The sequence below is a fragment of the Equus asinus genome, chromosome 16 (genome assembly GCF_041296235.1).
Source record: "Equus asinus isolate D_3611 breed Donkey chromosome 16, EquAss-T2T_v2, whole genome shotgun sequence".
Classification (NCBI taxonomy): domain Eukaryota; kingdom Metazoa; phylum Chordata; class Mammalia; order Perissodactyla; family Equidae; genus Equus; species Equus asinus.
The window spans coordinates 20,548,148-20,561,886 of NC_091805.1; the positions used below are offsets into that span (position 1 = coordinate 20,548,148).

A 13,739-nucleotide genomic window follows, 5' to 3' on the forward strand; every position below is an offset into this window, starting at 1 on the left:
GTGGGTCCTTCTGTTTGTGGCATGTGGGACGCCACCTCAACATGGCATGGGTGCCATGTCCGCGCCCAGGATCCAAACCAGCAAAACCCTGGGCCACCGCAGCAGAGCACACTAACTTAACCACTAGGCCACAGGGCCAGCCCCAAGATAGTTCCTTTTCTGATGGCCTCTTATTTCCTTAGACTAAATTGATTCAGTCCCTTTCCTCTTCCCCTCCTAAGTTGTTTTTCTCACATCTTATTCCATCTTGTGTTATGAGTTTTTGTTTAAAATGACAAGATTATCTTTGTTTTTGGTGTTTTCCTTCTCTTTGTCTTTAATGCTATACTTGAGTATTTGCTATCCTGCTCTGATTCTGTCTGCGTATTTATCTCCTTACTCCGTGCTTTGTAACCCCCTTCTCCCTTTTTTTTTTTTTCAGGTGTGAGGGCCTTCTTGAGGATTTCTTGTGGAGGGGATCTCATGGCTATGAACTCCCTCAGCTTTTGTTTGTCTAGGAAAGTTTTTATTTCTCCATCATATCTGAAGGATATTTTTGCTGGATAGAGTATTCTTGGCTGAAAGTTTTTGTCCTTCATAGATTTGAATATGTCATTCCAATCTCTCCCAGCCTATAAGGTTTTTGCAGAGAAATCCACTGAAAGCCTGATAGGGGTTCCTTTGTAGGTTATTTTCTTCTGCTTTGTTGCCCTTAGTATTCTGTCTTTGTCATTCACTTTTGCCAGTTTCACTACTGTGTGCCTTGCAGTAGACCTTTTTACATTGACATATTTAGGAGATCTGATAACCTCTTCCACATGGATTTCCATTTGATTCCCTAGATTTGGGAAGTTCTCTGCTATTATTTCTTTGAACAACATTTCTGCTCCATTCTCCTTCTCTTCTCCTTCTTGAATACCCATAATTCTTATGTTGCATTTCCTAATTAAGTTAGATAGTTCTTGGAGACTTTCTTCATTTATTTTTAGTCTTAATTCTCTCTCTCCGCCTCTATCTGGAGCAGTTCAACATGTCTATCTTTGATTATGCTGATATGCTCCTCTATGATGTCTGCTCAAGCATTCAGGGAATCCATATTTTGTTTTATTTCTTCCATTGTGTCTTTCGTCTCTAATATTTCTGATTGATTCTTCTTTATAGTTTCAATCTCTTTTGTGAGGTAGCTCCTGAACTCCTTGAATTGTTTCTCGACATTCTCTTTGAACTTGTTGAGTTTTTTGATGATAGCTATTTTGAATTATTTGTCATTTAGATTACATACTTCTGTGTCTTCAGGACTGATTTCTGGGTACGTGTCATTTTCTCTCTGGTCTGGAGATCTAATATAATGTTTGATATTGCTGAAGGGAGTGACTCTGGTTTTTTGCATCCTAGTGTTATTTGATCGCAGTTACCACCTATTGCCACTGGGTGGAGGTCAAAAGCCACATATTCTGTGCCCTCTGCCTTCAGCCAAAATACCAAGTACTGGAGCCATTGCTGGGCAGGTGGGGGGAGGGATGTTTTCTCCTGTGTGCTCTCAGGGATTTCTCCCTCTGCTCTCCCTGTCTGCTCTCCTGATATGTTGGCTTGATAAGGTCACCCCCCCATGAAAGCTTTTGCTCTGGTAGAGGGCTTCCCTCTAAGCTGCAAGGGCCCTCAGGGATCCTTGATGTTCCCACCAATGGACATCCTCTAATATTTCTTCCCTCTCAGAGGCCTCCTGCATTCCCAGATTGCAGTGTTTGGGGCTGGGGGCGAAGTTTTCTCTTACCCAATTCTGCTGCTTCTGAAGGGGCCTCCAGCCTCTCCACCCTCCTTCGTATGGCTGCATTGTGTTGTGTTTGGGTGTCCTCTGTTCCAGTATGAATGACTTTTTTGTTGTATGTTGGAGAGGAGAGATTACTGGGAAAGCTTACTCTGCCATGATGCTGATGTCACTCTCTTCAGTCTTCTTTTGTTTCAATTGTTGCCATTTTTCTGCTCACTAGCTAATTAGTAAGAGAGAAAGCATTTGAAAATCCCAAATATTATACTTTAGGATTTGGTATGTGAAATGTGATTTGGTTAGGATCACCTACAAATTCTAAGCGTGCCTAAAGAAGCTAATTAAGCATCTTTCGGTTTTGATAGCAAAGACTTACTCAGGTTACCACAAGCAATCAGGAGATTATTGTCAAGATCAACAAAGTACAGTACTGGAGACATTTACCCCATGGAAATCCAAAGAAAACACAGGAACTGTTGCACTGATAGGCCAAACCAGGAGTAGATCCAATGCTAGGGATCTCAACAGCAAAAATTTTTTACTTTTCTCACTAGTGCTTAGCTATAAACATGAATCAGCTATGTATCTCCACAGTTTACTTCTCCCTACCAGTCCACTTAGTCACTCTCTCTACTTTGTCTCTTTTTTCTATCTCTGTTTACGAAGAATTATAGCTTTCCTGAAACATGGCCTTACCTCATGGCTATGATGCTACTTCATAACTTCCCTTTCTCCATTCTTTTGCTTCAATATCTATTAACTGCATACTTGAATCTTCAGCTCTTCTCGCAATCTAATTCCTAAGGGCTCATCTTTTCATGCCAGGCCATTTTATTTGTCTCTGCCCAGCCCAGGATTTGGTGTTCATCATTGATTCAGTCGGAAATGACAAATGAAGTTATAGTTCAAAACATGGCTTCTTTGCTGTTCCTTTCAAAGCGATAGTATAGTGGGGCAGTTTACCTTAGGACAATAGTAAAGCAAACCTTGATCTGTCTTGAACTTGCCTAATTAAAAATTTGTTCTGTGTACAGCAAGGTAGTGCTAGATAAATAAATAAGTACATCAAAAAGGAAAATAACAATAAAAATTTGTACCCACAACTGGAATATACAACTATGTACTGGGGGGATTTGGGGAGAAAAAGCAGAAGAAAAAAGAAGATTGGCAACAGTTGTTAGCTCAGGTGCCAATCTTTAAAAAAAATTAAAAAATAAATAAAAATTTGTTCTGAATGAAAATATAAAATTTTTAATGCATCCACAGAAATTGAAAATTCTAGCCCCCTAATTTGCTTACCAGTTAATGAATGCCCATGTACTGTAATTATTATAGCTTTTTACCATTAACTCTTCTCTAATAGGGAAGTTACTATATTTGCATCATATATGTATCTGAGTTGTGCTTTGTTTAGAGACAAATATTAGTACAATGGCAGAAAGGGCCTTTACATAGGTATAGAAATGGAACATCTAAATGTTTTCTTAGAGTATTAATATATTTAAAATAATGTTTAAGATGGTTAAAATGACAAATCACATTTAAGTTTTAATTATTATAAGAAATTTATATAGGAAGTAATATGTGAAACTAATTTGATTTAGAAGATTGTATATCAGGATATAATCTTCTAATTTTACTACCATTAAAACAATTAGAGGTCTCTGGTAGGATTTCATACAGCTGTAATTAGTACCAGATCACAGAAACTTTAAGTTTTATTGGAGTTAAATCACTATTTTAATATAAACCACGGTGGAGCAATGCTTTGAAATCTTAAAAAAACTTTCTGGTCTCGGGCCGGCCTGGTGGCTCAGCAGTTAAGTTCACACATTTCAATTCTCGGCAGCCCGGGGTTCGCCGGTTCAGATCCCAGGTGCAGACAAGGCACCGCTTGGCACACCATGCTGTGGTAGTCATCCCATGTATAAAGTAGAGGAAGATGCACACGGATGTTAGCTCAGGGCCAGGCTTCCTCAACAAAAAGAAGAGGATTGGCAGTAGTTAGCTCAGGGCTAATCTTCCTCAAAAAAAAAAACAGTTTAAAAAAAAGCTTCTGGTCTGGTGTTGGTATGATTAGTGTATCCTAAAGGATTCTCCCATTTTGCTAAATTCCTTTATAGAGTAATAATTCAGCTATCTTACTTTTCAATTTTTATTATATTTATATTTTTAAAATTTTATTGTGCATTCTTGTAAACTACCATAAATCCTCTGAGGAAAAACACAGGAAATAATACACAAATGTAGCCTAATACACTTAGACTGGCATCTTATTCTGGAGTGATTATTTACATTTATTATTATTGAGGTGTCCAAAACCCAGGAAGAAATGCACATGGTGAAACAATTTTCGTCATTCTACATCCATTTGTGTAAATTCAGTCTTTCCACTTCCAAAAGTATGTTTTTACTTTATGTAAAATGCTACATATACTTAACCTTAATTTTTGACCAAGAGGAAATGAATTGTTTAGAATGGTAAAATAAGTCCTGGTTGCAAGTCCATTATAATGTAATTATCACTTTACTTAGTTGTATAAGATGTATGTTCACGTCACTGCAATTACCAACCCTATTTACTAGTAATATGTCTTTTCGAATTAGAGTAACTATGTGATTGTATACATTCCTAAATTTTCATTTTGAGTCTATTTTAAGGCCTTTTGTGTTTTTCTTTTCGCTTTTTGAACAAATCAGAGACCAGAAGTGAGTGGAATGCAATCTTAAGCCAAAAATCTGTCACAACCTTTATTAAATACTACTTAAAGGAAGAAATATTTTAAAAAACCACAAAATTGCACTGATAATTACCCCATTCAGACATTGGTGAATATGTCCCTCAATCCAAGTCAACCTTCCTCATCGGAGGTAAGAACATTTTTTTTATACTAGAATATAAGAAAAACCTGCTTATCATTATTTTTGGAAAGTTTTGATAAAGCAAAAATATGGATTATATAAGGCATTGTATATTGATTCCTCCATGAACCTAACTTCATGTATCCCATTGTCTGATTACAGTTCTTGTATCTCCAGCTCACTTCCTCTAAGTACCCCAGCCGTACTGGGACCTGCAATGCATTGATCCTATCGCCTTGTTTATTTTACTATTTCTCACCTAGTGATGTCCTCCATAGCTGGCTTAAATACCACAGGGCAGCCTTGATCATTCTCTTGCACGTACTTTTGACTCCTTGCCCTCTCTGTTTCATTGTACTCTTTGGCAATACAAAAGCCCTGGTTAACCCGATTCTTCACTTATTCTATACCTACACCTACAGCCAGATGTGGCTAGAGAAAAATATACCAACATAAACCAACATAAAGGGATTCTCACTTTAAAGTCATGACTATGAATCTCAAAGGGAACCTTTTGCTGGTAGGCAATTAGACTATCTTCCACCCACTCATTTACTCTTCCACTCTTCTAGGTAATTATTTCATACCCTCTCAAGGCCCCAATACCTTCTCCCCATTTTCTCTTAAACCAACTCCAATCAAGCTTTCACTCTACTGCTCTAGCAAAACTGTTCTTATTAAATTCACCTCTTCATTACTAGATCTATTGCTAAATTCCTATCCTAAACATACTTGATCTATCTGTGCATCACAGTTGACACAGTTGATCACTTTCTCTTCCTTGACGTAATTCCTTCTCTTGGCTTTTAGCAAACACTTTCTCTTGGTTTTCCTCTTACTTCTCTGGTTACTCATTCTTGGTCATCTGGGTCTTCATCTTCTCCTGATTTCTTAATATTGGGTTCAGCTCTTTGTTCTCTTTTCTATCTGCACTCATTCCTTGGTGAGTTCGTCCAGTCTAATAGCTTTAAGTACCAACTTTACGCTAAGATTCCCGAATTTATATCCCCATCCCAGTCCTCTTTCTCAGACTCCAAATTCATATATTCAACTGCCTACTTGACATCTCAACTTGGATGGCCAGTAGACATCTCAAACTTAACATGTATGAAACTGGACTACCTTTACCTCCCTCCCAAATACCTGTACTACCCATGACTTTCCCCATCTCAAGTGATGGCAAATCCATCCTTTCAGTATCTGAGGCCAAACACCTTGGAGTCATATTTGACTTTGCTCTCTCAAATCCCGCTTCCAATGGATTGACCCTAGCTTTAAATTATATACAAAATATGACCACTTCTCATCACTTCCACTGCTAGCATGTTGATCTGAGCCACAGCATCTCACACTTTAATTATTCTAATAGGTTCATAACCATAGGTTCCATTTTTTTACCCGTTACAGTCTCTATTCTACTATCCCTTTAAAAGTTATTAAATACAGTAAATTTGGAAGTACAGCATTCTGTATGTCCTGATATGAAGCAATATGAAATGCAGGGCACTATTTATAAAGTATTTTTGCCCCACATGATTTACTTGTGTCAATTGAAGGCTATACAGTTTTAACTGTTTATAGGAGACAGCGGGATTGGAAAAATAAGTTAAATGACAGCTTAAGGAGTTAATGAGATAAATTTAGAATGCTGAACATTCTGTAAGACAGACTGACCCAGTCTCTTTTAAAAGTCAATGCCATGAAGAGAAAAAAAGCAGGTCTGGGAAACTCTTCCAAATTAAAGTTTTTAAGACACACAACCAAAAGTAATGTGTGATCCTTGATTGGATTTTAGATAGAAAAAACATTCTGAGGACAATCAGACAATTGGGGAACTTTAAATATGGACTGGATATTAGTTGATGTTAAGTAATTGTTAGTTTTCTTAGATGTGAAATGATACTATGATTATTAAAGAAGTCCTTATTTTTAGGAGATAGATGCCAAAGTATTTATGGGTATAATGTAATATGTCTGATTTACTTCGAATGATTTAGAGACGGGTGAGGGAAGGTGTGGAGGAAGTAAACATGGCACAATGTTAACTTTTGAATCTAAATACTAGGTATTTGGACATTTATAGTATTATTCCTTTTATATGTATGTATGTTTAAATTTTTTCATATTGAAAAAATAAAAGTCAGATGTCATGCTTCTATTAAAACCCTGTATTGACTTCCCATTTTGTAAGGTGAAGATGTTAGAATGGCCCAAAAGACCCTATTTAATTTATTACTCATCTTCCTGGTTTTTCTGACCTTATCTCCTACTGCTCTCTCCCGCCACACTCTCTGCTTCAATCACACTGGCATGCTCTCACCTTAAGGCCTTTGCTTTAGCTCTTTCTGGAACTCTTTTCCTCTATATCTGCACGTGACTAATTCCATCTTCACCTGCAGGCCTTTACTCAGATCTCACCTTTTCCATCAGCCCTACCCAGACTATTCTATTGAAAACTGAAACCTACTTCCTCCCTCATCTTCCCAATTTTCTTTACCCTGCTCTACTTACTCTTTTTTCCTAGTACCAATCACTTTCTAATGTACTATGTAACTTCTCAGTGTTTTATATTTATTGCTTATTGTCTGTGTCCTTCACAGGATGGGGACTAGTTTGAGGCAAATGAGGCAATTGCCTTAGGTGCAAAATTTAAGGGGCATCAGAAATTCAGTAATCAAGGTAAATATTTTAATACAGTATTTTCAAAAATGAAAAATTAATGTGAAAAATCATGATGAACAAGATATCAACATTTAAGTAGAAATAGAATCCAACAGTGCCATGCCTAGCCACTTTGTAGCCTGAGGCAAAAGGAAGAATATGTGCCCCCATAGACACCTTTTAATGTTTTTTTAAATGGTTATTGGTTTTAGTGAAAATATTATTGGTGAGTCTGCTTCCATTAAAGCCATGAAAGTAAAATTATAATAAATATAGAGTTTGGGTATAAATAGAATATTTAACAAAATGTGTTTTAACATATATGTTTAAATTTTTCCGTATTTTTTCAATTATTTTGTTCTGGAAAAAATTAACCATTAAAAATGTATTTTTAAGAAACCATGTATATAGGGGTTCACATTTTTCCTTTTTCCTCAGATTCTAATAGTAGTATTGAATTCTGTGTTTATTTAAATTTTTGATATTTTGTTCATCATGAATTTTTTGCATTAAATAAATTTTTTAAAATATTATTTGCTTGATTTCTGAGGTTTTGGTGCCCCCTTAAATTTTGCCCCTGAAGTGGGTGTCTCACTTGCCTCATCCTCGTTCTTGTCCTGATACCTCATTAGAATATAAGCTATATGCAGGGAAGTATATTCGTTGTATTCACTGACATATCCCTAGTGCCTAGAACTGTGCTGGCATACAGTAGGCACTCATTAAATATTTGTTGAATGAATGAGTAAATCTAAACTCACCATAAATTAATTTACATCATAACATATTTCAAAGATCAAGTAATGTTTAAATATGTTTTCTTTTTATTGCCTATTCATTCACTTATGGAATTAAGATGTATACAAACACTTTGAATTGTGGCTAATCAATTGTTATAGAAAATATTGAAGTAGTTTACTTGGTAAAAAAAATAGAGTAAAATGTTTAGTTCAAGAAATATTTTTTCTCTTGTAAAACATTAATATATTTGTGTAAAGGATGAGGTCATGTTTACTTCAAACTTCTTAAGATTTTGCAAATATTTGATAGTATAGCTATTAAATGTTATAGTATTAATATTTGATATTATATAGTACTATATATTATGTAGTATTAATAGTGTAGTATGGTATTAGGTATTAATAGTGTAGTATAGCTAGGGAATAATCTTTTAAATGCTCTGGTGTTAACAATGCAGCATGAGGCAGACTTCACTATGAAGTCTATACAAACATCTTAAATTTCTGGTTAATATTCTGTCATCAAAAGATTAGAAGTAATTTACTTGGTCAGTAAAAACTACTTGAGCAAAACATTCAGGAACCATTTGTATCTCCTATTAAAACTACTAATCACTAATTGCTAACGTTAATAGTAGGTCATATTTACGTCAAACTTTTTAAGGCTTTTTCAGATATTTAATGTTGTTATATATTTATATATGTAAATTTATTATAGAGTATAATCACTTAAATAGTTTAACTTTTAATGTGCAGTGAATTTCAAACTTTATTAGACTAAAAGATAAGACTATATTTGCTATAATTGTCCTGTTTCCGTTGTAGTAACATAAATATTCTTCTAAATAGAAAGATTCTGGTTGAAGTCACAACAAAACATTAATAGAAACAAAAATGGTGTATATAAGCACAGACAAGCTTACAGACATGCCTTTGTAAGAACAACCATTTCTTTCCCTGTCACTGGTCAGGAATAGATTCTTCCTGGAATTCTGGGAAACAAAAATATTCCCCAAACCATAGTATTCACATCTTTGCAGGTGCTAAGAACTAGCAATCATCACAACTGTGTCAGGGAGACAATATATAAAGGATAAGGATCTCACAATGTCACCCCAATGGAACTGAGTAGGTAGGAGGCAGGGGAGGCGGAAAGGCTGGTGATAAGAAAGCTGGTCTTAGTCTAGTATTCTTACTGCGGGCCACAGAAAGAACTCTGTATATCAGAGATGTTAGGATAATCTAGGACCACATCTGTGACGTTGTTTCCAATGGAAAATGTGCTGCAAGTGCCACCGTGCCAACTTAAGAACAAAGTTTTGGCTCTTCATTTTGTTTTTTGTTTGTTCTGAAGGATACGTGTATTCCATGTTTATTTCAATTATGTTTATTAAACTTAAATTTTAGAAGACATCAATTGATTTTTTTCACTTTAAAAATATTTTAACTGACATTATTCTCAATTTATTCAGTTGGTGGAACTTCATGTTTTTTATGTCCCTGAAGGATCGTGGAACTATAAATTAAATACCATTTCAATAGAAGTTGCTAACGAATTCATTTCAGCTGGATTTATAAGGCAAGTATTTTGGGGTCTTGTAACAAAGTGTCTGAAAAAGCAAACTTTTTTCTATAGAGAAAAATGCTTTCTGGAAATTGAAAAATTATAAGTGAAACATACCTTGTCCATGTGATGGATCCAGTCCCTAACTTAATGGAATACTATCAATAAATAGTGCTGTATAACAGTGAAATCAAATAATACCATAGGAACAGATGTCACCCAGAAAACAGTGAATAGCCTGTATATTACTATGGTTATACACAAAGAGAATTAAGAGAGAAATTATCTGAATTTAGAAACCTGTTGAAGAGCTGTGAATAGTGGTTAAACCAGTATATCCACAATGACTTTTTCACTGAACCATTTAAAAATAGAAAGAGAAGGGCCAGCTCCGTGGCTGAGTGGTTAAGTTCATGTGCTCTGCTTCAGCTGCTCAGGGTTTCACCGGTGTGGATCCTGGGCACAGACATGGCACCGCTCACCAGGCCATGCTGAGACGGCATCCCTCGTAGCACAACCATAAGGACCTACAACTAGAATATACAACTATGTACTGGGGGGCTTTGGGGAGAAGAGGAAATGAAAAACAAAAACAAAAAAATGAAGATTGGCAACGGATGTTAGCTCAGGTGCCAATCTTTAAAAAAATAATTAAAAAAATAAAAATAGATTATATGTATATGTGTGTATGTGCTCTTATGTATATATGTATTTTCACATTCATGGAAACATACATGACATTGTATGATTTGACTGCCTGTTATTTCTCTTGAGTGCACCTCAGTCTTCCTAGTCTTCCCCATCACTTTCTTCAAGCACATAACCTCCTTTCTGTTCTAGAACACGTGAGACATGGACCCACATCAGGACCTTTGTATTTGCTGTTCCTTTTGCCTACATACTCTTTTTGCCTTTACATATGCTCTCTCATCTTCAGATCTTTACTCAAATATTACTGTTTTCAGGTCTTCTCTGATGACTGTATTTTAAATTTCAGCTATAGTCCCTTTCTCCCCTCTCTGCTTTATTTTTCTCTCTAGTACTTAGTAGTATCTTATAAATTATATTTTTTTCTTACTTATTTTGTTAATTTGTCTCTCCCACTACTAGATTATAATGTCTATAAGGGCAGAGATTTTCATCTGTTTTGTTGATTGCAGTGTTCCCATCCCTTAGAACAATGCCTGACCCATACATAGTAGGTGCTCAATAAATATTTATTGATTCAATGAATGAATTATATAGTGTTTCCAGAAGATCCTAGAAAAACAAGAACTCAGAACAACAATAGTGTAAGTGATAACTTTAAATTTTAGACATTGAGGAATGAAGTATCTCTATTGAACAAAGATGTAGAATCTGACATTTGTTCATCAATGAAATTTTTAGGTACTAGTTAATCCTGTCAAACTTCCAAAATAAATAGTTGTGGCTAAATTATTCTTTGATATATGTATAAAAGTATATAAATTCCATAGCAAAGTTTTGTTTTAACGTTAAAGTTTGGAGGTGGATGAGAAAAGTGGACAAGCATTTCCCTTTTCAGTACAAAAAGGACTTTTATGAACAGTGTTCATTTGCATAATTTTAAAAGGCAGACTTTTAATCGTTTATTTTAAAAAATATTTACTGAAGACCTACAAAGTGCCAGGCAATGTAGAAACATAATACTTTAAGCTATAAACATATAATATATGTTAAATTGGTATTTCTGTTTGAGATAGCTGACTAAAGTTATCGAATCTTTAGTATAGCCAAAACCTATTTCATTTTACATTATAAGGCAATGTCGTGATATTTCAGAGTATCTCCTCACCTTACTTTACAAGCCTTGAGGGAGCGTCTTGGTGAGTTCCTTGGTGAAGATGCTGTTGCAGAAAAATTTTTATTTCTGAAATGCATTGGAAATAATCTAGCTGTGGTAAGTTTTCTTATTTTTTTCCTTTTGATTAGAGAAAAGCATACTTTAACAAATTATCTTAAATGCATATCAACTCAGCCCCTTAGCATACCATGAAATATGTAATCTCAACTATAATGAAATGGAAATATTACTAAGCATATAAATCATCAAGAAAAGGTGAGTCCTGTTGGCTTATTATCAGGCACTAAAATGATGTTGGGTTTTTTGTGTGTGAATTTCCTTGGGAAAAAAGGAAGACAAAGTTAAAATGTCATCATATAAGTAATATATATATTTTAATTTAAATGATAGTGTTTAAAAGCTTTTTAAACAAGTACTTATGTTTTGAAGAAAAATGGGTTCTCATGCTTGGGCCACAACTAGCCTTGTTTGTTATGAAATGATCTGGCTCCAACGTAGTTTTTTTTTGTATCAGCTATTATCTATTGAACATTCCTATTTGTAGTTTCTATGATTCAGTGGTAGGATTTTCTAAGTAGAGAGTTTTCCTAGCTGAAACTCTTAATCCAGCAAGCCATCAGATCTCAGTTTCTGGTTTCTCACATCTATGTAAGGTTTATTTCTTTAATCAAGATTTTTCCATATTTAAACTCTTTAAAATGCAGTATAGTCCTATTCCACTCTAGTGAGCATATTGTATCATTATTATATATTTACTTATGTGATTATTTGTTTAACATCTAACTCTGCCATTAAACTGTAGCTCCCTGTGGGCAGGGACTTTATTTTATTCACTATTGTATGTATAACCAGTACCTAACAAGGTGTTTAATACTTAAAGGCATTTAAATGTTTATTGAACAAATTAAATAAAATGAATGATAATGGAAAAAAATGAACATTTCCCCCCAGAGTATTACTATAAAGGAATTTGCTTTGTCGAATTCTTTGGATCAGCAGCTAGATTTGAAGTTTTTGTCATTAGAGATTTAGTATGCCAGAATATTAATTTAGTGATCTGTAAATTAGTTTTCCTTAGATGGGGAAGAAAAGGAACAACTCTCACAACCTTTTGTTCTTTTTCATGATATGTAAAATTACAATCACAGGTTGTAATCTAGGTTGGGAGGGCCCTTAAAGGTAATTGAAGTCAACTTCTAAAATCCTAATTTTTAAAACTTTTGTGTGTGTGTGAGGAAGATTGGCCCGGAGCTAACATCTGTGCCAGTCTTCCTCTATTTTATGTGGAATGCTGCCACAACGTGGCTTGACAAGCGGTGCTAGGTCTATGCCTGGGATCCAAACCTGTGAACCCTGGGCTGCCAAAGCAGAGCATGCAAACTTAACCACTGAGCTATGGAGCCAGCCCCTTAATTTTTATTATTTTCAACAAATAATTATTGATGTTTTTCTATATGCAAAATGAGAAAAAAGAATTGTATGCAGATCTTGTCCTTAAAGCGTACTCAGCATAGCAATAAAGATAAAATACATAAATAAGTAAGTAGCATATTTTGTATATTCAGAAGAAAAGGAGATTACTTCCAGCAGGAGAAGAGGAGAGATGGAGAACTCTGAGGAAGAAGAGATATCCAGTTTGGATCTTGAAAGATAAATATTTGATCTTGCAAAGATGTTGGGTGGGAAAATCTGAGCAGAGAAAATAGAATGAGCACAGAAGTGGAAAAGCAGGCAACTAAGAAAGAGTAGTGGTTCGTTTTGCACTGGAGCATTGACTGTGTGAAAGGGAATAATAGAGAACAAGTTATAAGAGTAGTTTATTAAAGATCTCAAATGCCAGATTAGTAAGTTAGGGGTTTTTTTCTGAAGCCTTGAAGTTTTGAGCAAAAGATGACATGATGAGAGCCTTAAGAGGCTAGAGGCAGAGATTATAACCAGGTGACTTTTGCAGTAGTTGGGCAGGAGATAAGAAGGGCCTAAAGAACAGGCTGTGTCTCAGATTTCATCTACTGCTGTTTTCTCCTTGGTTCTACACTTCAGCCACAAAAATCTTCCTTTGGTTGTCAAATACAGCAAACTCCTTTCTCACTTACGGTCTTTGCACTTACCTGGAAAGCACTGTCCCCTGATTTTCAGACAGCTGCCTTCTTTTCGTAGTTCAGGCTTCAGCTCAAATATTATCTTTTCAAAAGGGCCTTCTCTGACAATGTAGTTTTTAGATATTCTTTTTCTAAGTTACTATCTGTTACATCACTCTGTTTTATTTTCATAAATCACATATCACTATCCTAAATCATGTTTATTTAACATTTGCTCCCCCAAGTAGAATGTAAGCTGCGT

At 35.2% G+C, this 13,739-nt stretch overlaps 1 protein-coding gene across 28 annotated transcripts in view; it reads left to right on the top strand.

Moving 5' to 3' along the window:
• Positions 1-13,739, top strand: part of SPATA1 (spermatogenesis associated 1) — a 67,585-nt gene that overhangs the window by 7,676 nt on the left and 46,170 nt on the right. For all 28 annotated transcript variants that reach the window (XR_011494829.1, XR_011494830.1, XM_070486700.1 and 25 more), the window contains 3 exons: positions 4,448-4,618; positions 9,483-9,589; positions 11,378-11,495. Coding sequence is in view for 26 of the 28 variants with exons in the window: in XM_070486700.1 (XP_070342801.1) it covers positions 4,583-4,618; positions 9,483-9,589; positions 11,378-11,495 (261 nt within the window). In the remaining 2 variants the exon portion in view is untranslated. The remainder of the gene's footprint in view (positions 1-4,447; positions 4,619-9,482; positions 9,590-11,377; positions 11,496-13,739) is intronic.